At 42.3% G+C, this 22,195-nt stretch overlaps 1 protein-coding gene across 1 annotated transcript in view; it reads left to right on the top strand.

The window, feature by feature from the left end:
• Positions 1-22,195, top strand: part of LOC128345217 (inter-alpha-trypsin inhibitor heavy chain H3-like) — a 67,208-nt gene that overhangs the window by 10,864 nt on the left and 34,149 nt on the right. The window contains exons 5-9 of the mRNA XM_053296825.1: positions 1,874-2,036; positions 2,594-2,704; positions 11,335-11,460; positions 11,550-11,666; positions 14,353-14,521. Coding sequence (XP_053152800.1) covers positions 1,874-2,036; positions 2,594-2,704; positions 11,335-11,460; positions 11,550-11,666; positions 14,353-14,521 — 686 coding nt within the window. The remainder of the gene's footprint in view (positions 1-1,873; positions 2,037-2,593; positions 2,705-11,334; positions 11,461-11,549; positions 11,667-14,352; positions 14,522-22,195) is intronic.

Below are 22,195 nucleotides of genomic sequence, written 5' to 3'. Positions count from 1 at the left end.
CACTCCCCTCCTGCCTGCTCTACCCTTATGGAAGCCCCACTGCTCCTTTACTGGTAAAAGGGAATCCTCATCAGATTCCTCTTTAACAAGTAGAGCTCTGAACCTGTCAAGCCAAGCTGGTTAGACATTAAGCCCAGCTTGAACTGAGCCAGCTTGCACACCCCTAAACTGTGGGTTAAGGGTGCCCTAGAACCATTGGTAATAGAACCAACCAGAGAGAGGGCGACCTTGGACTTAATACAGAGCAGTGCACAGGACCTGGTGTGAGGTGTCAGTGTCATGGAACCTTTAGGGAACAGTGGCCATAGTGTGATCAAATTCAGCATATATGCCAGAGAAGTCTAACACAGACACTTTGAACTTCAGAAGAGGAAACCTATCAAAAATGAGGAGTTTGGAGAAAACTGAAAGAGGAAATCAAGAGAGTCACTTTGCTCAAGAATGCATGGAGTTTATTTAAAATGACAATAATAGAAACCCAATTAGAATGTATACCAAAAGAGAGGGAAGGTACCACCAATCCAGAAGGATGCCAGCATGGCTAACAAGTAAAGTCTAGGAAGGTATCAAGGAGAGAATAATTCCCTCCGAAATTGAGAGACCTGCCCAAATAAAGAGAACAGAAGAGATTCAGATTCAGTTTATTATGGTTATAGATCACTATACAGTTCAGATCCAGATACAAGAGTCCTTAAAAGTGAATATCAATACAAATATGTGTGTATATATACACATAAAATATACAATTAAGAACTACTACATAAAATTAAAATGGAATAAGATAACACCACCACCCCCAAATCAACAACAACCAATTAAGAGCCTATATTAACCATCTCCAACACACCATGTGCAGATCTGAATCGCAGCCATATAGAATTTGGCCACCAGATGTAAGACATAGGTATATGTATCGGAAAGAAATAAGTTTATATAAAACTCATCAGAGTTATGTGGATATCTAAAAACAAGAGGAGCAATACATCTAAGACACAAATCACAATAATAAGAGCAATACAAAAGCACATGACCGACTGTTTCAACATCACCATTCCCACAAGGACACAATCTCTCCAAATAAGGGGCTTCCCTAAACCTACCCTCTAATTCCACAGAGGGCAACACAGCCATCAGGGCTCTTCTGTGGGTTGGATATGTCAGATTATACAGGTAGTTGGCTGGTTTTTGCAAGGGCTTAACTGCCCCAAACCACCTGTAGCTTGATCTATCTGGTGTTCCATATTGATAATGAGAATGAGAACAGAAAAGAGAGGCAGGAAAGGGAAGAAGTTAAGCATCCCTTCCCAACTGCTATCCCCTCCCTCCCATCACTCCCTAAACCTGCTGCTTTTTAGATGTTTGGGGAAAATCTGGTTCCACAGGTCTAGGTCACCACCAAATACCTAGTTTGGCCCATGTGAACCTGCTCAACCTTTAATATCAGCAAGAGGGGTTCTTCTCCAGCTGCCCCACCCGTTAGAGGACCTTTGCAGTGATAGTGCCCTGACTACAAGTCAGAGAGGACAAGTATAAGTGCGTAACTGTCATTCCGCTGCCTTGTTAAAATGTTGTTTTGGTCAAGGCTTTTAATGGCTAATTTGAGATCTGCTGTGACTAGCTGATCTGTATGTTATTGCCTGTTTCACAACTTCTGTTTGGTGCTATGTTTATGATTGTACTAATAGGATTTTAGGGTTTTTTGTGATTTAATGTTTTTGTGAATGTTAATGTAGTGAGCTTCTTCGCACATCATAATGTAGAAAACTGACAAATGTATGTTTGAATGAATGAATGGGGGGTTGTCCTTATAAAGCAAATGAATTCCTGACTTTTTTGTATTTTGCAAATTACTTTCTTTGTTCAAAATGTGAAGGGCCTCTGGAAGAAAAACTGAAAAATTCAGCGTTTCAGTCAACATTGCAGCAGCCAGCAAAGTCATTTTTGAGTTGACTTATGAGGAACTGCTGAAGAGAAGTTTTGGGAAGTATGAGTTGTTTATAAAAGTAAACCCAAAGCAGCTTGTCAATAAGTATGAGGTAAGGCATTCAACAGTTGTACCTAGTGGTAGTGCTCCCTTGCTGTATTAAACCATTTTCTAAATGCAGCTTGTACTGTGAAATGCTGTGCATGTTATGAGATGGAAAAGCAATTGTTGAAATACTCATTGGCAAAGTTGGGAAGGGAACATGTGAAAAAGCTGTGATGGTATTTACTAGAGTTAACTACAATTTTAGAAAAAATGCCTTTTAAAATTTTTTAGTGCCAACTAGAATATTTTGTCTCTTTCATCATTCAAAGTATAATGCCTTGATTGAAACATTAGTGTGAGTACTTGTGGGTATTTGCACTTGAGTATTCCATGCCTATCCGCAGCCAGAATCAGGGCCATTTCTAAAGTTTCTGTGAGTTCTGGAGTTTGTCTAGTGACACTCAGACTTGCCTCTGAAATTAATTCTGTGACAAGTTATAAAACTGTTACCAAAGTGATTCTCTGTTTAAATATGCACATGTCTGCTTCTGATCCTATTGACCTATTTTGTATTATTGTGATCTTGTCTTGTCAGTGTCAGAATAATTTCAATTAACATTCCAGATTGAGGCAGACATATTTGAGCCCCAAGGTATCAGCAGTCTTGAAGCAGAGGGAACATTTATCGACAATGAATTATTACCAGTTGTAAAAAAGTCTTTTTCAGGAAAAAAGGTATGTCTGTTCAGTCTAATAGGAAAATAAGAACACACTTATTTGGAGGTACAATTGAAACCAATTGGGATTGAAATAGGCTTGAAATGTAACTGAATTACAATATTCTTGAGATGTTACTGAGTTACAATATTCTTTGATGTCTGAATTACAAACATACTAAGGTGTTTTGTGGGGAGAGTGGGCTTAGCCCGCTTTCCCTGCAGACATTTGACTGCGAAGCCCTGGGTGGCCAGATCAGCTGCCCACTTGACTATTGGCTCCGTCATGGAGCCGATGGGGGCTGTGGGGATCGAGGGCTGCTCGGCCCCCGGAAGTCCTGTGCAAGTGCATGGGGCATTCTGGGGGGATCCCTGAGCCCAGGAGGCTGCTTGTAGCCACCTGGTCAGGGGTCTACTCGTGTGCTGCCACGTGCTGCGGCGGCACACAAGCAAAAAAACAAGGTTAATGGAGCACTCACTCCCTTGACCTCATTTAAGGGGAGGGGGAATTAGGCGGGCTAGCCGCCTTGGAACCACCGGGCTCTCCCGTGAGCCCAGTGGTTCCAACGATCACCAGGAAGCAGGCTAGGCTTCCACTTTCTGGTGATCGTCAGAATAGCTTCATATCCTTTTTGTTGGTAATCCTATATACACTTACCTAAGAATACGCCTTATTAAACACAGTAGCTGACACACTGCACAAATGCAGTATGGCTGACATACTGCACAATGCACTATGAATACATTGGAACGAAACATTCACATAGTTGCACCAGAGTGCTGCTGTGCAAATGCAAGAATTGCACAGAGTTGTGAGACAGTAAGGCCATTATATATACAGTCCTCACTGTCACACACTTCCATTTCTGCAATTTTTGCGCATGCACAAGAATGCAAACATTATATTCCAATGCACATGTAACGTTGCGCAGTATGTCACCCAGTGGGACTTACTTCAAAGTAAACATGTATTGGATTGCGCTGATACTGTCCCTTTAAAAAAATGCTTAAATTTATTTATATCCAGTTACATTTTGTGACTGATTTTCTATTTGGTCCTTGCAGTTTAGGCTTGCCCCATTTGTACTCTCCTCCTACAACTCCTTTATCATTTATTTTCTTTCTTCTCTCATTTTTTTTTATGTTTGTCCTTTTAGACTGTAAGGCTGTGGGCAGGTTTCCATGTTTTATATTTTGAACACTATCTAATGACAGGTGGTTGAAAAATAATAATGAGCAGTAGTTTTCCTCGCCCACAATAATAATAATTATTGTTTTGCTTTATAGTGATGCAGACAAGTCTGAAAGAATTATAATGCACCAGAGTATCATTAAAAAAAAAAATCTACACACTACGTTAAAACACTGAAGATGTAGAAAATAAAACAATAAAACAACTATTAGTTTGTTAATAGAAATGGTTAATAGAAACTATTAATAGAAACTAATATATTTCTATTATGTAGAAAATAAAACGATCTATTCTCTATAAAATATATTTATTATATCATTTCCCCAAATTTCAGTTTATCTACAATATGTCAGGTTAGATACCCTGGATAGTAGATTAAATTAAGAGAAAAGCAATATAAATTAGATTTTTAGGATTGAGATTAAGTTACATTGTTAGGATTAGCCATTGTTAAGATTAGTATTTACACTGACATTACATTAGCATTTACATTTGCTGACTTGCATCCTAGTGAGTGTTGGGTTTTAATTTAAATTTAGGGGAGACTGATTCAGACCCACAACTGCCCATTAAACGATCTCCACTCTCTCTGGTTCACTATTTTTTAAAAAATGAGCAGCAATGTTAAGCTGCAAAACAGCAGGTGAGGTAAGGGGCTAAAAATCAACATGGCTTAAATAAAACCACTGTTATGCACAGAAAGAGTTTTAGGAATAAGTCTTTAATTGGGCATATGTTGGAAATACTGATTATAATTTCTGAGATGTCATGGAGAATAGGCATGATCTCATAAACTTGAAGAAAACGAACTACATTGAGAACCTTTTATTCAAAGGGGAAAAGAATCAGAAGAGTCAGTCTGGTTTCAATCCTGGACAGTTTGTAGCTTACCCAATTGAATGCTGCCCACTAGGATTGTAAACCAGAAGGATGTTTCAATAATAGTAAACAACATGATCTTTCTGTGCTTGGGGATTAAGTATGTGGAGGAATATTACACATCAATTCCCACCTCCAGATGGCTCCTATGCCCTCAGGGATGCAGCTAGGCAATTTTGGATCCTGGACCTATTGGGATTTTGCCATGTACATTGTCTAACTTTGGGTGGGGCATGGTTGTCTATGTTTGAACGTATCTGTACCGGCTAGAGGGTGGAGTCACAGTGTGTCTGTGTCTCACTTGCTGACTTAAATTCAAACTGAGAGGTTCTCTCTGCATAAGAGACTGTTAGCCTGTTTATTGTTTTCTTAGCCTATTTTAGTAAGTAATAAATATCAGACTCTTGTTTCTCATTTAAAGTTGGCTTCCTGCTCAATTACCTATAAAGGATAAGTAATTCCTCTACAATATACCCCTGCCCCCATGCAAAATAAGAATCCTCTCAGTATATATACATTATACATTTCACCAAAAACCCACAGGTCTGGGTCAGAGTGCATTTGAAAGGGGTGAGGTGGAAAACCAAGCAACAAATCGACAAAAATCAACCCACTATGCAAACCCTAATGCAGGGCTTCTCAACGTGTGGGTCCCCAGAAGATATTGGACTTCAGCTCCCATAATCCCCAGCCCCAGTGGTCTTTGGTTGGGAATTATGGGAGTTGAAGTCTAATTACATCTGGGGACCCACAGGTTGAGAAGCCCTGCAAATGGATTCACACAGCTTCTTGACCATTCACAACTGCAACACAACACAAGTCCCTTGATCCACCATTCAAACACAAAACCAACTTGGACATATTGTGCATTTGTAAGGTGAAAAAACTTAAAACCACAATACATGCCCTTTGCTTAATAATTCTCACGCAGACCTTTTGGATCAGAAACCAACTTGAGCATAGTGCATTTGTTAAAAAATATATTATTTCTTGTTTACACAGTCAGACAGGTGTTATTGACTGGTTTGTTTTATCCAGACATCAAGTCCTTCCCAGGGACCTGGGATGGCTGAATTTTATCGTCAATACTGTTGGTTATTATATATATCGTCGCAAAATATAGGCTGTTCCCAGTAAAGTTGCTTTTTGTAATTGGCTGATGGAGATTTCTGTGGCCCCTATGGTGTTGAGGTGCTCTTCAAGTTGTTTTGGAATTGCACCTAGGGTGCCAATTACCACAGGGATTATTTTGGTCTTTTTCTGCCACAGCCTTTCAATTTCAATTTGTAGATCTTTGTATTTTGTGATTTTTTTCTATTTCTTTTTCTTCTATCCTGCTATTCCCTGGTATGCTATGTCGATTATTTTAACTTGTTTTTCTTTCTTCTTGGCTAAATATTATTATTATTATTTCTTGTTTAAACAGTCAGACAGGTGTTATTGACTGGTTTGTTTTATCTAGACATTGAGTCCTTCCCAAGGACCTGGGATGGCTGAATTTTATTGTCAATGTTGTTGCTGTCGTTGTAGATATCATTGCAGAATACAGGCTGTTCCCAGTAAAGCTGCTTTTTGTAACTGGCTGATGGTGATTTCTGTGGCCACTATGGTGTTGTGAAAGTGGGGTCATGGCGATTACAAACAACAGAGGGGATAGTGAGTCCCCTTGGAAAATGCCTCTTCTAATGCGAACCTGTCCAAGTGTCTCGCCATTGATTGTTAACTGTGTACTCCACATGCTCATTGCTTTTTTAATAAATATCTGAATGTTTTTGCTGACACCAGTTGTTTCTAAACATTTTATTATCCATGTGTGAGGCAGTGAATCGAAGGCTTTCTTCTGGTCAATCCATGAAACACTTAGATTTGTTTTTCTTCTCTTACAATTTTCTAAAATCATTTTATTATTATTATCTTGTTTACACAGAGAGACAGGTGTTATACTGGTTTGTTTTATCCAGACATCGAGTCCTTCCCAAGGACCTGGGATGGCTGAATTTTATTGTCAATTGTTATAGATATTGTTGCAGAATATAGGGCTGTTCCCAGTAAAGCTGCTATTTGTAATTGGCTGATGGTGATTTCCGTGGCCCCTATGGTGTTGAGGTGCTCTTCAAGGTCTTTTGGAACTGCAACCAGGGCGCCAATGACCACTGGGATTATTTTGGTCTTCTTCTGCCACAGCCTTTCAATTTCAATTTGTAGATCTTTGTATTTGGTGATTTTTTCTATTTCTTTTTCTTCTGTTCTGCTATCCCCTGGTATTGCTATGTCAATTATTTTGACTTGTTTTTCTTTCTTCTTGACTACAGTTATATCTGGTGCATTGTGTGGCAGATGTTTGTCTGTTTGTAGTCGGAAGTCCCATAATATTTTTGCATCTTCATTTTCTACAACTTTTTCAATTTTATGGTCCCACCAATTTTTGGCTACAGGTAGCTTGTATTTTTTGCAGATGTTCCAGTGTATCATCACTGCTACCTTGTCATGCCTTTGTTTGTAGTCAGTCTGTGTGATCTTTTTACATCAGCTGATTAGGTGGTCTGCGGTTTCATCTGCTTCTTTACAAAGGCGGCACTTGCTGTTTGTGGTGGATTTTTTGACTTTTGCTCTTATTGCATTGTTCTTAGTGCCTGTTCTTGAGCAGCCAGTATTAAACCCTCTGTTTCTTTCAAGTAACCATTCTTAAGCCATTGCCAGGTCTTGGTGATGTCTGATTTTCCTCTTATATTGTGCAAATATTGACCATGCAGGGGCTTATTTTTCCATTTTTCTGCTCGGTTCTTGACTTGTTCTTTCTTGTAGGCTGCTTTGTTTCATTGGTGTTGAATAGTTTCTCGTTCTTGACCATTTTAAGTGCATCTTCTTCACTGTCCTTGATATATTCTTCAAGGCCTCTTTTCTCCTCCTCTACTGTTTGATGGACTTGCAGCATTCCTCTTCCACCTGAGCTGCGAGGGAGGTATAGCCTATCGACATCCCTGCGGGGGTGCAGAGCATGATTGATGGTCATGATTTTCCTGGTCTTACGATCTAGCGTCTCTAGCTCTGCCTGGGTCCAGTCTATTATTCCTGCACTGTATCTGAAAACAGGTATAGCCCAGGTGTTTATGGCGTGTATGGTGTTCCCACCATTGAGTTTGGACTTGAGGATTTGGTTGGCAGACAGGTTATCGGTCTATAATTACTTGGAACTGCATCTTTTGCTGGGTCTTTCATGATGAGATGAGTTTTCCCAGTTGTTAGCCATTGTTCAATATCACCTCCTTGCAAAATGTGATTGAACTGTTTTGATAGTTGTTTATGAAGGCTTGTCAGGTGTTTAAGCCAAAAGCCATGCAGTTCATTGTCGCCTGGCGCAGTCCAATTTTTAATTTTCTTTGCTCTTTCACTTATTAATTCTGGTGTTATTATTAGATCTTGCATTTGTTGGTTACATTTTTTGACCTCTTTCACCAAGCCTGCTTTTATTATAATCCATTTGATTGTCCCATAATTTCCCCCAGAATTGCACTGTTTCTTCTTTATTTGGTGTTTCTAGGTTTCTTGCAGTTTCTCCTTCTATGCTTTGGTAGAAACGTCTCTGATTCGACTGGAATTGGAGATTCTGCCTGTGTTGTGTAATTCTGGCTTTGTATCTGCTAATCTTCTTTGACACTGCTGTTATTTGCTGCTTTATTATTTCCAGGACTTCTCTAATTCTCCTTGAATCTAGTTAGTATTTTTGGATCAGATACTGTTTGGTGTTTTCATTCTTTAGCTTCTTGTCTTCCATATCTTTCAATTTACTAGCATCTGATCTGAGCCTGGAGATTTTATTTTCTCATCTAATCGTCCATTTAGGTGATGTTCTACTTTCTTTTTTTACAGGTCCATTGATCTTATATCCGAGCTCTTGTGTTGTTATTGTTGCTGCACTGTACATTAGCTGGTTTGTTTCTTGCAAATTATTGGTTGTTATTTCTGCAAGTGCAGCATTGACATCTTTTAATACCTGAGCAAGTTGTTTTTTGGCAACTGTTTTTATAGCTGGAAGTCGAACCCTGTTGGTTGTTTGGTTCATGTGCTCAGTTATTTTTTGCTTTAGTTCTTGTTGTTTTTTTGTTAAATGGCATTCGGGTTTTTGAGGTGAAGGCAAAGGGGAGGTTGCCTGGTTTTGATTTTGAAACAGTTCAGCAACAGTGGTATCCTCTATTTCCAACACCTCCTCCACCTGCGCCTGAGCAACTGCTTCAGTTGGTGGTAATTCTTCTTCCATATCTTGAGCCTGTGTTGCTCTTTGCAGTTCTTCCAGCTCACCTCTGTGAATACTTTATTTCTTATTATGAATCTTCTCTGGTCTGCTAGCCTTTGTTCTGTTATTTCTGTGTCTGGATGCTTCTCTTTCCAAATTTGGTACATTCTTTTAAAATAACCTCTTCTAGTCGGACTAGACTTGTAATAGCAGATCATTATTTCCTTGTTGGCATTTTTCATATATATATTTCGGTTAAGCGACGTTTCTTCCAGTAACCTTGCTGTCTTCAGCCCTGGTTGCTCAACTGAAGATCCTGAGTCCTGTTGCCCACTTGCCACCAGATGTCCAGGGACTCCAGGGACTTCCTTCTTGACCTGGGCGACGACCGATCCGGTATAGATTTATTAAAGTTACGTCTCACCATATTGTTGATGGGAGAGGCACTCTTTGTCTGGCTCCTCTGGTGAGACCTGTCCAGTATGGTTGGACCTCTGGCATAGCTCTCACCTTCATCAGAGCACGCAAGCCCCACAACCACGCCAAGGTTGTGCCTCATGGATAGTTTTTTGCGGGGTTGTTGTTGTTGTTATTATTATTATATTTATTAAATTTATACCCCATCCAAACTTATATTCAGATGTAACAGTTCCACTTTTACTAAGTTTGAAGTACTCTTTGGATAGAGATAACTCTTTCTGGCAGCTTTACTGCAGTAGGGAAACAATTGTTAAAAATCATAGAATTTATCAATTTCCTTGAAATAAAAAATACACAGAGTCCTGCCATCTTGGGCTACATGTGTGCCCACATTCAGAACTATAAACCCAGCCATTCTGGAAATTTAAAGGGTTGGGCAAAAGCGGGAGCATGTTTCTCTTTTTTGTGAAAAGAAAGGACAGATTCTTTCACATGGGGATGGAATGATAGTCCAAGTGGGTAGCTTCAGTTCTGGATGTTTTTGTAATTTTTTCCATGAAACAAGTCACTTATAGGACTTTTTGGAAGTTTTTAAAATAAAATAAAATAAAAATAAAGATTGACTGGCTTCAAAACAAACATGCATAGTCCTGCTAACCTGTCCTACATCTGTGCGAAGTTTCAGAACTTTAGGCTAATCCATTCTGGGAAAAGGGGCTCTCTTTACCCTTGGGGAAAATCCTGGGGCCCTCTAAGAGAGTGAGCACATGGACCTGGCCCCCAGCTCATTGCCTAATGGTGCCTCAGTTTGCCCTTCTCAAATACATGTTAGGAATTTTAGCTCAGTGTTTTGCTTTGAGGGGATGAAGGTATCAAATCACCCCCTGGAGGATACAGTGAGGGAGAAGTAAGAGTAGACTACCCACAAGGCAATTAAAATTCTATGGTATCAGATGTCTGACAGCACAATCTTATGCATGGTTACTTGAAAGTAAGTCCCACTGAGCTCAATGGGGCTTACTCCCAAGTAAGTGTACACAGGATTGCAAATTTTATGCCCATATTATCTTGACTATTCAAAGACAAGTTCTCAAACTGTAAGTCATTTTTAGGTTTACAATCGCAATATTTATTTATTTATTGTTACATTTTTATACCGCTTTTCATTAAAATAATCTCAAGCTAATTTCATATGTAGTGGTGGTAATGGAAAATATTTATATACCACTTTCCAACAAAAAAGTTCTCAATGCAGCTTACATGCAACAAATGAAAATAAGGGTCAACTGTGCCAAAGAGGCTCACAAGATTTACACACACACACACACACACACACACACACACACACACACACACACACCAGCAATACTATTTTGTACTAGGGATAGTTACTATGCCCCTGATAAATATAAGGAGCCACCACTTAAAAGGTGCCAATCTTTTCCCAGTTAGCAGGACTTGCACAAAAAGTTAGCAGGACTTGCACCAGAAGTTATTACTAGTCAACATCCAACGCAGCATTATGTGTCCATAATACTGTGCTTTCAAAGGCAGCAACAGAGCTGTGCAAAATGGGCAGATGCACAAGGAGTGCTCCTGCAGGTTTCCTCATTCAGGCCAATAGCAACATCTGCAGAAGTCCTGCTTGTACAAATGCCTGTTTTCTTCAGCTCTGTCTCCAACACTGCTTTTCAAAGTTACCACAGCCGCACATTATTACAGACATGTAGCACTGTGATGGATGTTGGCCATTATTATCATTAAGAGTATCTACGCACTGCTTTTCAATAAAAATGTTTTCAAAGTGATTTACATAGGGAAAATAATGCTATCAGGGAACTGAGGTCTTCTGAATGAACTCTCCTAAATGATCTACCTTCTTTCACTTACTAAAATCTAAGTTGAAGCATTCTTATTCTTTAAGGGCCATGTGTCATTCAGTCCCACTATTGATCAACAACGAACCTGTGATAATTGTACAAACTCTTTGCTGCAAGGAGATTTTGTCATAAAGTATGATGTGAACAGAGATTCTTCTAGTAGCTTACAGGTAAATTCAATTATTTGCCATCTGAATTGATATTCCAGCAGATAAAGCTTGTAAGCATCCTATTTACACATCTTACCTCTGTTTTTCAGATTGTCAATGGATACTTTGTACACTTTTTTGCACCAAAAGATCTTGCACATTTTCCTAAAGATATTGTCTTTGTAATAGATGTCAGTGGCTCCATGTCAGGACGGAAAATTGAACAGGTAATTGAACTATAAAACCAACTCTAGTGATAATTTAGAAGGCTAATTGTGGTGCAGAAGAGAGCCATTTCTCTATAAGCTTATACTCTGAGCTGGGATGGTTCTATATTCAGCAAAAGTATGCTATGGTCCTTCAGGGACTATAACACTTGAGCACAGGTGTGGATTGCTGGTTTGCAAGTTTTCACCTCATGGCAAAAAAACACAAAAAACAAAAAAACCCTTCCTGCTCATGGCAACTTATGAAAGTGAGAAGGGTTCCAGGCTAGCTTTTTGTCCTAGGTAGAACTATGCATGACAGCAAGAGACTCATGTCTTCAAAGACAGGGTTCTGCCAAGCAAGGATAAGAGCAGAGGGGCAATATGTAACCCTTCCCCTCTCTCCTTCTCCCCCACCAACTGGGTTTCACCCCTCCCCAGCTCCCTTCCATACTTGGCCTGGATGTCCTGAGGGCAAGGCAGAAGAGGCTTCCAGGCCAGGTTGCTCATACCATCAGCTCCTAGAGACCAGCCCTGGCCTGTGAGGATTGTTGTAGCTCCCAGAGGTTATTGAAAGACCTGTGTGCCATGAGGAAAGGCAAGAAAGGAAGTGGCCAGGAAACTCTTGTTCCCAGCTCCTAAAAAGGCCATCAGTGGCCTGAAGGAACACAGCTTTTTAAATTTTCTGTTATGTGTTTGTGCATTTGAAAGTAAATGACCTGGGCAGCTTTGGTCAAGGCAGAAAGGAGGTATATAAATGCAATCAGTAAATACATTAGCCCTAATCAGATTATACAAAAAAGATACTCTGTACACAGCATCCAAAGTGGGGCTGGAAGACACTATCACATCACTCAGCCTGCTGCCTGTGCTCTTCATGGTTATGGCATTCGTCTGAAGAGGCATCCCTGTTTTGTGATCATAGAAACAACCATCAGGATTACAGCATTTGCCTCTTCAGTCGTGAAGAACACAGGCAGTGGGGTGAGTGACGTGCTGAGGGTGGAACTTCTGGACTCATTTTGGATGCTGTTCTTGTATACAGGATTGTCTTTTTATATGCCATCTGGATAGAGCTATTTTCAAGCTCACTTCTTAGTCTGCCTGGGAGAAAAGTGGATAGGGAAGGGGCTGTAAATGATAAAACTGACCAAGGGAGACGCACTCCCCACAACCTTTCCACTTCAAATCATCCCACTTTACATATGTTTGACAATGACCCTTAACCAGAAAACATTTGTAGTTACATGTAGCTCCATGTCAAGTTGTCTAGACTGCTAGCTCACATAGCAGGCTTGCTGGGGGAGGCTTTTCTCTTTCTTCAAAAGATGAGACTGTTCATGCTATGTGAGATAGCAGGCTGGAGCTCTTCCCATCAAGTAACTTGCAAACTGTGGTTTGAGTCAGTGGACAGGCCCGTGCAGGCATAGCAACCAAAAAGTGTCAAAATTTAAAGTGAGTGGGGGAATGAGGTGAGGAGGTATGAATGGGAAGGAGCATGTGAACCTGCAGGACACTATCAGTCTCCTACACTTAGGAGATGAAAAAGCACGATCCCTGCACCTGGCCTGTGTCTTCCACAGCTGCAAGGGGGATATTCCCCCATTGTCATCTAGGGATGTGCACGGACCTGTTTGGAGGCCCTTTTACGAGCCTCCAAACAGGTTCAAACGCCGGGCCGTTCGAAGGGAGATGGTGGGGGCAGATAGCTTTAAGGGCAGGGGAGGTTGCACTCCCCCTCCCCCAGACATGTTTTCCCTGCTGGCGCTCACTGAACAACTGGTCCGGTGGGACGGCAGCATACCTCCCTGCCACCCCACCTGCTCCTTGGACAGGAAGTGACAGGAAGGAGCATGTGCGAGTGTGATGTGCGTGCACACACTCCTTGCTGTCCAAGGAGTGGATGGGGCAGCAGGGAGGTACGCTGCTGCCTCACCGGACTGGTTTTTCAGTGAGCGCTGGCAGGGGAAACATGGCGGCGTGGGTGAGTGGGTGGGTAAGTGCACCCTCCTCTGTCCTCAAATGTATCCCCCACTGCCATCGAACTGGCCCCCGCCCGTTCGGTGTCTTGGGAATTCTCTCTGGTAAGAGAAACCCTGTATCATTATAGCAGAGTGCACAGAGGCACAACACAGTGGAATTTAGTTAGGCATGTGTATATGCTGAGAGTAAAGTAACTCTTGGAGCCAGTTCATAGTTTCAGATCAATACAAGTGGTATTTATTAGAGAACTCTATTCTAGATAGGAAAGTGAGGAGTTAGGATCTCTAATCTAGCTAGCTAGCTGGATGCAGATGGATTCTGCATCTCTGCACACATGAAGCAGGGGAAAGGAGCTTGTATGATGCAAGGAGGAAGGAAGGGAAGGGAAAGAGGAAGTGACAAGGCAGGCAGGAAGGAAGTGTCCCTGAGAGTAGCAATCTACATTCCAAAGGGATAGTGTCAGAGCAGTAGATAAGGGGTGACCAATGTCTTGACCCTCTAGCCCTCTGACTCACTAGTCTGTCCTCCTATGTCATAGAGACAGCACATAGTCCTTCACTTCCAACACCGTGCACATCCCTATTGTCATCTCCTCATCCTGGTATTTCTTCAGCCAATAATGACTTCAGAGCACAGTAACAATGTAGAATCAGCCTGTTTTTCTCCCCCCTCCCTCAATTTACCCAGACTTCATTAGCTTGAGCCTATGCTTTTTTCATTTTAGACCAAAGAAGCACTACTAAAAATAGTCGAAGATTTAAAGGAAGATGATCACTTTAATTTAATACTATTTGAAAGTGATGTTACCCCATGGAAAGATGGGTTAATTAAAGCCACTCCTGAGAATGTTACAGAAGCAAAGGAATTTATTAGGACAATTACTTCCATGGGAGGTAAGTACTATGGAATACTCATCAGAAAATACTACCGAGGGCATAACAGGTTTTTACCGCTATCTTTTTACTGCCTTAATACTCCCAAGTTTTCTCTGCCCAGGAGTAAAGCATGTAGTCCAAGCCTATTCCTTTATTTCATCTGCCAGCAAGGACTCTCTCTTCATAGTGATCACCACGAAGTTGTAACAACCGCTTGAATGTCCTTAAAGAAACACAAGTTGTGGAGAAGAACTGCTCTTAATGTGGGGACCCTGTCTGTTCCCGCCAAGGTTGTGCTTTGCCAAACTGGGCATAAAGCCCTCCTCAAGAAAATGTGTAACCAAGCAATCTAGGCAATCCCCTTAGACAAAACTAGGGTGCAATTTGATATAGGCCTCTGTCATGACTCCGACCCCAGCCAGATGAGGAGGAGGGAGTTCACTGGGATCGAATCCTTGACAATAAGGGATTCAGAGTAGGCTGCCACCACCCACTATTTTGATGTGTGAAAACCTACTCTCCATATTTATTTATTTATTTATTTATTTATTTATTTATTTATTTATAATATTTCTATACTGCCCAAAACTTTCATCTCTGGGCAGTTTACAATTAAAATCATTTAACACATTAAATCAGTTAACAATTAAAATCATTTAAAAGATTAAAAATATTTTAAACCCAGTATTAAAATTTGAAACTATACTTCTAATTAAAAGCCTGGGTGAATAAATGTGTCTTCAGTACCATTTTAAAAGTTGCCAGAGATGGGGAGGCTCTTATTTCAACAGGGAGCGCATTCCAAAGTCCAGGGGCTGCAACGGAGAAGACCCGTTCCCGAGTAGCTGCCAAATGAGTTGGAGGCAGCTGCAGGCGAACCTCTCCAGATGATCTTAGCAGGCAGTGGGGCTCATAGCGACGAAGACGTTCTCTTAAATACCCAGGGCCTAAACTGTTTAGGGCTTTATAGGTAATGACCAGCACCTTGTATTTTGCCAGAAACGTATTGGCAGCCAGTGCAATTCCTTTAACACAGGAGTAATATGGTCTCTCCTTGATGACTCAGAAACCAACCTAGCTGCCGCATTCTGAACCAAGTGCAGCTATGTACAAAGGAAGCCCCACATATAGCGCATTGCAGTAATCCAGCCTCGAGGTTACAAGCAGATGTACCACTGTTTTGAGGTTGTTCATCTCAAGAAACAGACGCAGCTGGCGTATTGGCCAAAGCTGATGAAAAGCACCTCTGGCCACTGCCTCAACCTGGGACACCAGGGAGAGGTTTGGATCCAGAACACCCCCAGACTGCGCACCTGTTCCTTCCAGGGGAACGTGACCCCATCCAGAAGTGGCAGATCAAAATAATCTCCTGAGTTTCAATCCCACACAAGAAGTACCTCCGTCTTATCTGGATTCAGCCTCAGTTTGTTATCCCTCATCCAGCCCATTACTGCCTCCATCCAGGGAGGTTATGCCTTCTCCTAGTGATGTCAACATGGAGAAATAGATTTGGGTGTCATCAGCATATTGATAACACCCTGCACCAAATCTCCTGATGATCTCTCCCAGTGGTTTCATGTAGATGTTAAACAATATTGAAGACAGTACAGAGCCCTGAGGGTCACCATACGAATGTTCAGATTTTGAAGAACAACAGTCTTCAGGAGACACCATATGGAATCTTCCTGTGAGGCAGGAGTGGAATCACTGCAAAATAGTGCCTCCTACCCCTAATCCCCTCAAATATTACAGAAGGATACTATGGCCAATAGTATTGAAAGCCACCGAGAGTTCCAAAAGGACCAACAGAGTCACACACCCTCTGTCAATTCCCAATTTAAGATCATCCATCAGGCTGACCAAGGCAGTCTCCACCCCATAGCCTGCCCGAAAACCAGTTTGAAATGGGTCTAGATAATCAGACCCATATAAGATTCCTGGAGGGTAAAGTGGCAAAGCCCTCCCCGCAAAAAGGCTGAGCAGTCCTAGTGGCCCACCAGATGCCTCTGACAAACCCACATGCAAGAGGTGAGGGCATGCCCTCTCTCTTGCTGTTGATCCCCTGCAACCGGTATTTAGAGGCATCGTGCCTCTGAGCCTGGAGGTAGCCTTTAGTAATCAAGGCCAGTAACCATTGATAGAACTGTTCTTCATTAATTTGTCTAAGCCCCGTATAAAGTCATCCAAGCTAGTGGCCATCACTACATCCTATGGCAGAGAATTCTATATATTGATTGGTTATTTATTATTCAGTTTATATACCACCCTTCCTAAGGTGGCTCAGAGTGGTTTACACTACAATAATAAAACACATACAACAATTAATTTTAATCTGGTCTACATGTTTTTAACTGGATATCATTAAAAGCCCGGCTAAAAAGATGGGTCTTTAAGGCTCTCTTGAAGGCCTCTAAAGAAGATAAGCCTCTCATGCCCACGCAGAGCATGTTATACAATCAAAGGTTGATAAAAAGGCCTGATTCCAAGTCACCACCAGATGAACTGGTGGCACTCAAAGACAGACCCCTCCTGATGATCTTAATGAGTGGTGAGGATCTTGTAAAGAAAGGCACACTCTCAGGTAACCCGAACCTAAGCCATTCAGGGCTTTAAAGGTAACCACCAGCACATTGTACTTTGCCTGTAAATATATCGGCAGCCAATGCAGCTGTTTAAGTACAAGCATAATATGGTCTCTCTGGGTCACCCCGAAAAGCAACCTGGCTGGTGCATTTCTAACTAGGTGACATTTCCAAACTACGTACAAAAGCAGCCCTATGTAGAGTGCATTGCAATAGTCAAGCCTGGAGGTTACCAGTCAGAGTTTATGCTCCTTTCTGTTCTCTTAATTTGGGCAGGACTTCCATTTTCTGAAGGAAGTTTCTCCCCCTTATATAGCTTCCCTGACTCTACTTATTAGCCATGCTGGCATTCTCCTGAATTTGGTGGTGCCTTTCCTCCTCCTTGGTATACATTCTATTGTGGTTTTACATAAGTTCCATGCTTTCTAGAGTCATTTGACCTTCCTGACATTCCCTTTCAGCTTCCTTTTTACCAGTCCCCTGATTTTTGAGAAGTTTCCTCTTCTGATGTCTAACACATGTGTGTTGGACTTCCTTGGCAGTGCTCCACTCACATATAAGCTGAATTGGATCATACTATGATCACTATTCCCCAACCCTGACATCTCATACAAAGTCCTGGGTACCACTCAAATGTTCACATGCCTGCCATCTTGAATCAGGGTGGATGACACCATTACAAACTATGCCCTTGAGCCATCCCTCTGTGTCCCTACACCTGTAGCAAATTTGGTTCAAATTGGTTGGGCAGTTCACAAGTTAGACCACTTGCACCTCAAACATTCACATGTGCCATCTTTCATCAGAGTGGATGAAATCATCACAAATGGCGCCATTGAGGTCTCCCTACAACTGTATCCAGTTTGGTACATATTGGTCCAGGCATATAAAGTTTATAAGAGGCGGTGGGAAGGACATAGATGGAATGCCAGGTGATCAAATAAGCCTTCTGGAAAGTAGGCTAAAAAATTGAATTATAGGAAGTCAGATATTATATGACATTAAAAAGAGAGAAACTGGCAAAAATGGGATCATAAAACAGAAAAATTCAATATTTATTAGGCAAATGCACAAGCCCTGTCCCCAGACACAAGATGCCCCACGGTATGTACCAATTTCCCACTATCCACAGCATGCAGCATTTGCTCCGTGCCATTTTCCCCAAGCTATCTTCCCCACAACCGCCTAGGGCAGTGATTGTCGCTGTTTTTCAAGCAGGGGCCTCTTGGGCAACAAGGCTGGCCCTAGGGTTCTTGGTTTGACTTTGAGTCCTCCACTCCAACTGAAAAGTACAGAGCCTTGGCTTTAACTTGAGCTGCACAGGCTGCTCATTCACCTGGCCAAATGACCAGCCTGCATGAATAACAAACAAATGACTAGCTCACGCTGATTTGGTGATATAGTGGGAAAGAGAAAAGAGTTGAGGAGTGTTGAGGGTTGTAATTTTTTTTATCCCCCAGTTCATTAGCAGAGCACTAAAGAAGCTACCCATGCCAGTTACAGAGTAGTTTGAAGAGTTTAGTTGTTGCAACTATTTAGAAACATAAGAACATAAGAACAGCCCTTCTGGATCAGGCCCAAGGCCCATCAAGTCCAGCATCCTATTTCGCACAGTGACCCACCAGGTGCCGCTGGAAGCCACAGACGGGAGAAAAAACACATGGAGATTCTTGTAGAACTATTTATTGGTGAAGTACACTTTGGATAGCAAAGACCTAATCCTAATCTATAGAACTACATAATGAATAGGTAGGGAGAGAGAGATGTTTCCTAGGGATGTGCAAATCACTTCGGGTACAAATCAATTTGTACCCGAATCTAGCTGATTCAGGTAATTTGGAGACAAAATAAATCACCCCTCTGGTCCATTGGCTAGATTCGGGTCCAAATCGAATCACACCTGATTCAATTCAGATCGATTCAAGATTTGGATCCCTCCTCTTAATTTCCCCAGTTTCCCAGCTTTCATTTTTAAAAAAAGCTAAGCTCTAGCCCTTGTAGAAGTGGAGTTATGGAGCAAAATGTATGGTCACTATTTTTCAAGTGTTTGGATTATTTGGTGTATCATAACTTTTCCTCAATGAATCCCTATGAGGATTCATTACACACCTTCATTTTTTCTGTCTTTTGAACAGTGTCAACTGTCAACTACCATGTGCCAACAACGCCCCACTCCCACCCGCAAGACAGTGGGGTACTACTCAGTTTATGTTCTAAGACTTTTTTTCAAGTGTTTAGGCTCTTTGGTGTCTAATAACTTTTCCTCATAATGAATCCCTATGAGGATTCATTACACACCAAAGAGTCTAAACACCTCAAAAATTCCTAAAATATAAACTGAGTACTCAGTGGCTTATGGGTTGGGGGTGGGTGGGTAGCTGGAACATGGGATGCCACTAATTCACCACCCCCACTTGCAAAGCAGTGGGGTCAAAATGAACAAAAGAAATGAAGGTGTGTAATAAAGACACCAAAGAATCTAAACAGTTCAAAAAATCCTAAAAAAACAAAAAACCTGAGTACCTCAGTGTGTGTGGGGTGGTGGGGTGGGTGTAGTTGACACATGGCAATTGACAGTTGGCACTGTCCAATGATAGTCAAAATGAACAGAAGAAACAAAGGTGTATAATGAATCCTCATAGGGATTCATTATGAGGAAAAGTTATTATACACCAAAGAATCAAAACACTTCAAAAATAAATGACCACACATTTTGCTCCATAACTTCACTTCTAGAAGGGCTAGAGCTTAGATTTTTTTTTAAAAAATGAAACCTGGAGATTTATATTAGGGTTAGGATAGGGCAACTTCAAATCCCCATTATTTCCTATGGAGGAAATATACAAAATCATTAAAAACTAAAACAATTCATTAATAATCAACCAAGTGCCCCACCACCCTGATATTTGGGTGGTAGTTGGCACCCATGGGGACCTATCCACCACCCAAATTTGGTGCCCCTAGGGCCTTGTTAAGTGGTCCAAATCGATCCAAATCAAATCAAATCAAATACAAATCGTATCTGGGGTGATTTGTGGGAGAGTAGATTTGGATACAAAACAATCATGGGTGATTCAATTTGGGCAGAAATTGAATTAAAAAATGATTCGTGCACATCCCTAATGTTTCTATCTGCTGTCTAAGAGGAAAGGAAGGGATTCTGACTCTCACAAGAAATACCTGAAGAGTCATATCAGGGGTCATAGAGTAGAGACAGGTAGAACAGCTAGGGAGACCCTTACTCACTATCTCTACTCCCAGTGGCCCTAGTGGTCATTAGGGTATTTGGTGCAAAAGGTTGATACACTGGAATTCCAACAAAGAGCTCATAGCCCACTTGACACCCACTCTGCCTCCATTTCTGCTGCTTCCCTCCCTTCAGCAGTGCAGGCCTTAGGGTTAACCAAACTCTTAGGGCCAGCCAATCCTTAGGGCCAATCAAACTCTGTTTCTCTGAGAGGTAGCTTTTAATAGCCCTGCAAGGAACTTCCCTCTATGACCAACCAGGCCCAACCACAGCCAAGCCAACCATTCCATGTACCACATACTTCCTGTTTTGGATCTGGGCACTTGAGAAACCACGTTGGAAGCTCCTGCCTTAGCAGCTGCAATCATGACAGAGTGGAGTGAGGCAGGAAGGGGGTGGGGACAATGCATGCTGAGCGGCGAGGAGGAAAGCAAGGCAGACACCAGCTAGGAGGTGGTGTCCACGACTTCTGCCCCAAGAGCTGTGGTGCCCCCCGCAAGAACTGGTGCTCTAGATGACCTCCCAGGTCTGTCTAGTGAGGAGCCAGAGCTACCTTGCAAAACAAACAAACAAACAAAACACTTCAGTTGAGAGCCATTTCCCACCGTGCTTCTGTCAGTGCTGGGAGGGTCCTTTAAGAGAGAGGGAGTCGTCCCTTAAAAACTCTATTAGAAAAGCACTGGGAAGGACTACAGTTCACAGCACACTTTCCAACATGATGCAGAGGCTGAAGAGGGTTCTGTTTACCACCATAAGGTCAAAACATAGTACTTGTCATCTCTGCATGGTGCTGGGGGACTGTGCGGAGTATTCAACTTTGGCTAAAATTTCACACAGGCACAACAAACAATCAGTCAGGGAACTGCACTTAGGACTGATGGTGATCACAGGGTCATAGCTTCCATTGGACAAGGGGGGACGATTGCACTTGGGCCCATGGGATTTGAGAGGCCCCCAAGCATGGGTGTAGGGTCCATTGGACAAGGGTGTCCTGCAGCTGGGGTGCATGCACTCTTTCTGAGCGTGTTGGGAAGAGAAGAAGCACTCTGGGGCTGGGCTTCCTTTCTCCTCCCTCCCCACTTGCTTCCTCCTCCCAGGCAGTGGACTGCCCCTTGCCACCCTCAACGCTCCTGGCCACCGCAGCCATGCTGCTCAGCTCCAATCCTCTGCCGCTGCCCCAGCGGATGACAGTGACCCCTGGCAGCCCCACACCTAGCCTGGCTCCATGCTGTCAAGCCGGTGCTGCTGCTGGCCAACCTCCTGCTCTGCACAGAAGGTGAGCCAGCGGAGGGGAAGGCTTGTGAGGGAATGGTTAGGTTGCCCAGCCCCTTGAGTCTGATATCAGACACAGGGGGCGTGGCTTGGGCATTGGGGTGTGCGATGGAGGCCCCACAGCTCCGATTTGTCTCCTGGTCATCCTGGGTGATTACTACTATCCCCCAGGCCTAGCAGTGAAGAACATTGTCCTAGGCCCTAGGCAAACTCTCCAGAAACTCCTCTTAATTGGCAGTGACAGCTGCACCAGCGCCACTGCTTCTCTTCTTCCACTCTCATCCTATTTTTCAGGGTTGTGAAACCATGACTCTACTCTTTCCCACTTCCTTCAGCTCCATTCCCCACTATCAGCCTTTTGAGAAGGCAGGAAGTAGAAGAAGATGCAGCGATGGCACTCCTGCCACTGCCAAAAAGAATAGGAGCAAGGTAGCAGCTAAAGGTTCAGTGAAGAGCAGGGGCGTATCTAGGGGCAGGTCAGGCAGGGCACGTGCCCCGGGCACCACTTGAAGGGGGGCGCCATTTTGTAAAATTATTTTTTTTAAAAAAAATGGCTGCCAAAAACAAAATGGCCACCGTGCATGCTCAAAT

The sequence above is a fragment of the Hemicordylus capensis genome, chromosome 2, assembly GCF_027244095.1.
Source record: "Hemicordylus capensis ecotype Gifberg chromosome 2, rHemCap1.1.pri, whole genome shotgun sequence".
In the NCBI taxonomy this organism is placed as follows: Eukaryota; Metazoa; Chordata; class Lepidosauria; order Squamata; family Cordylidae; genus Hemicordylus; species Hemicordylus capensis.
Note: the sequence above shows the minus strand (reverse complement) of the source record. Positions and strands in the feature narration are given on the sequence as shown.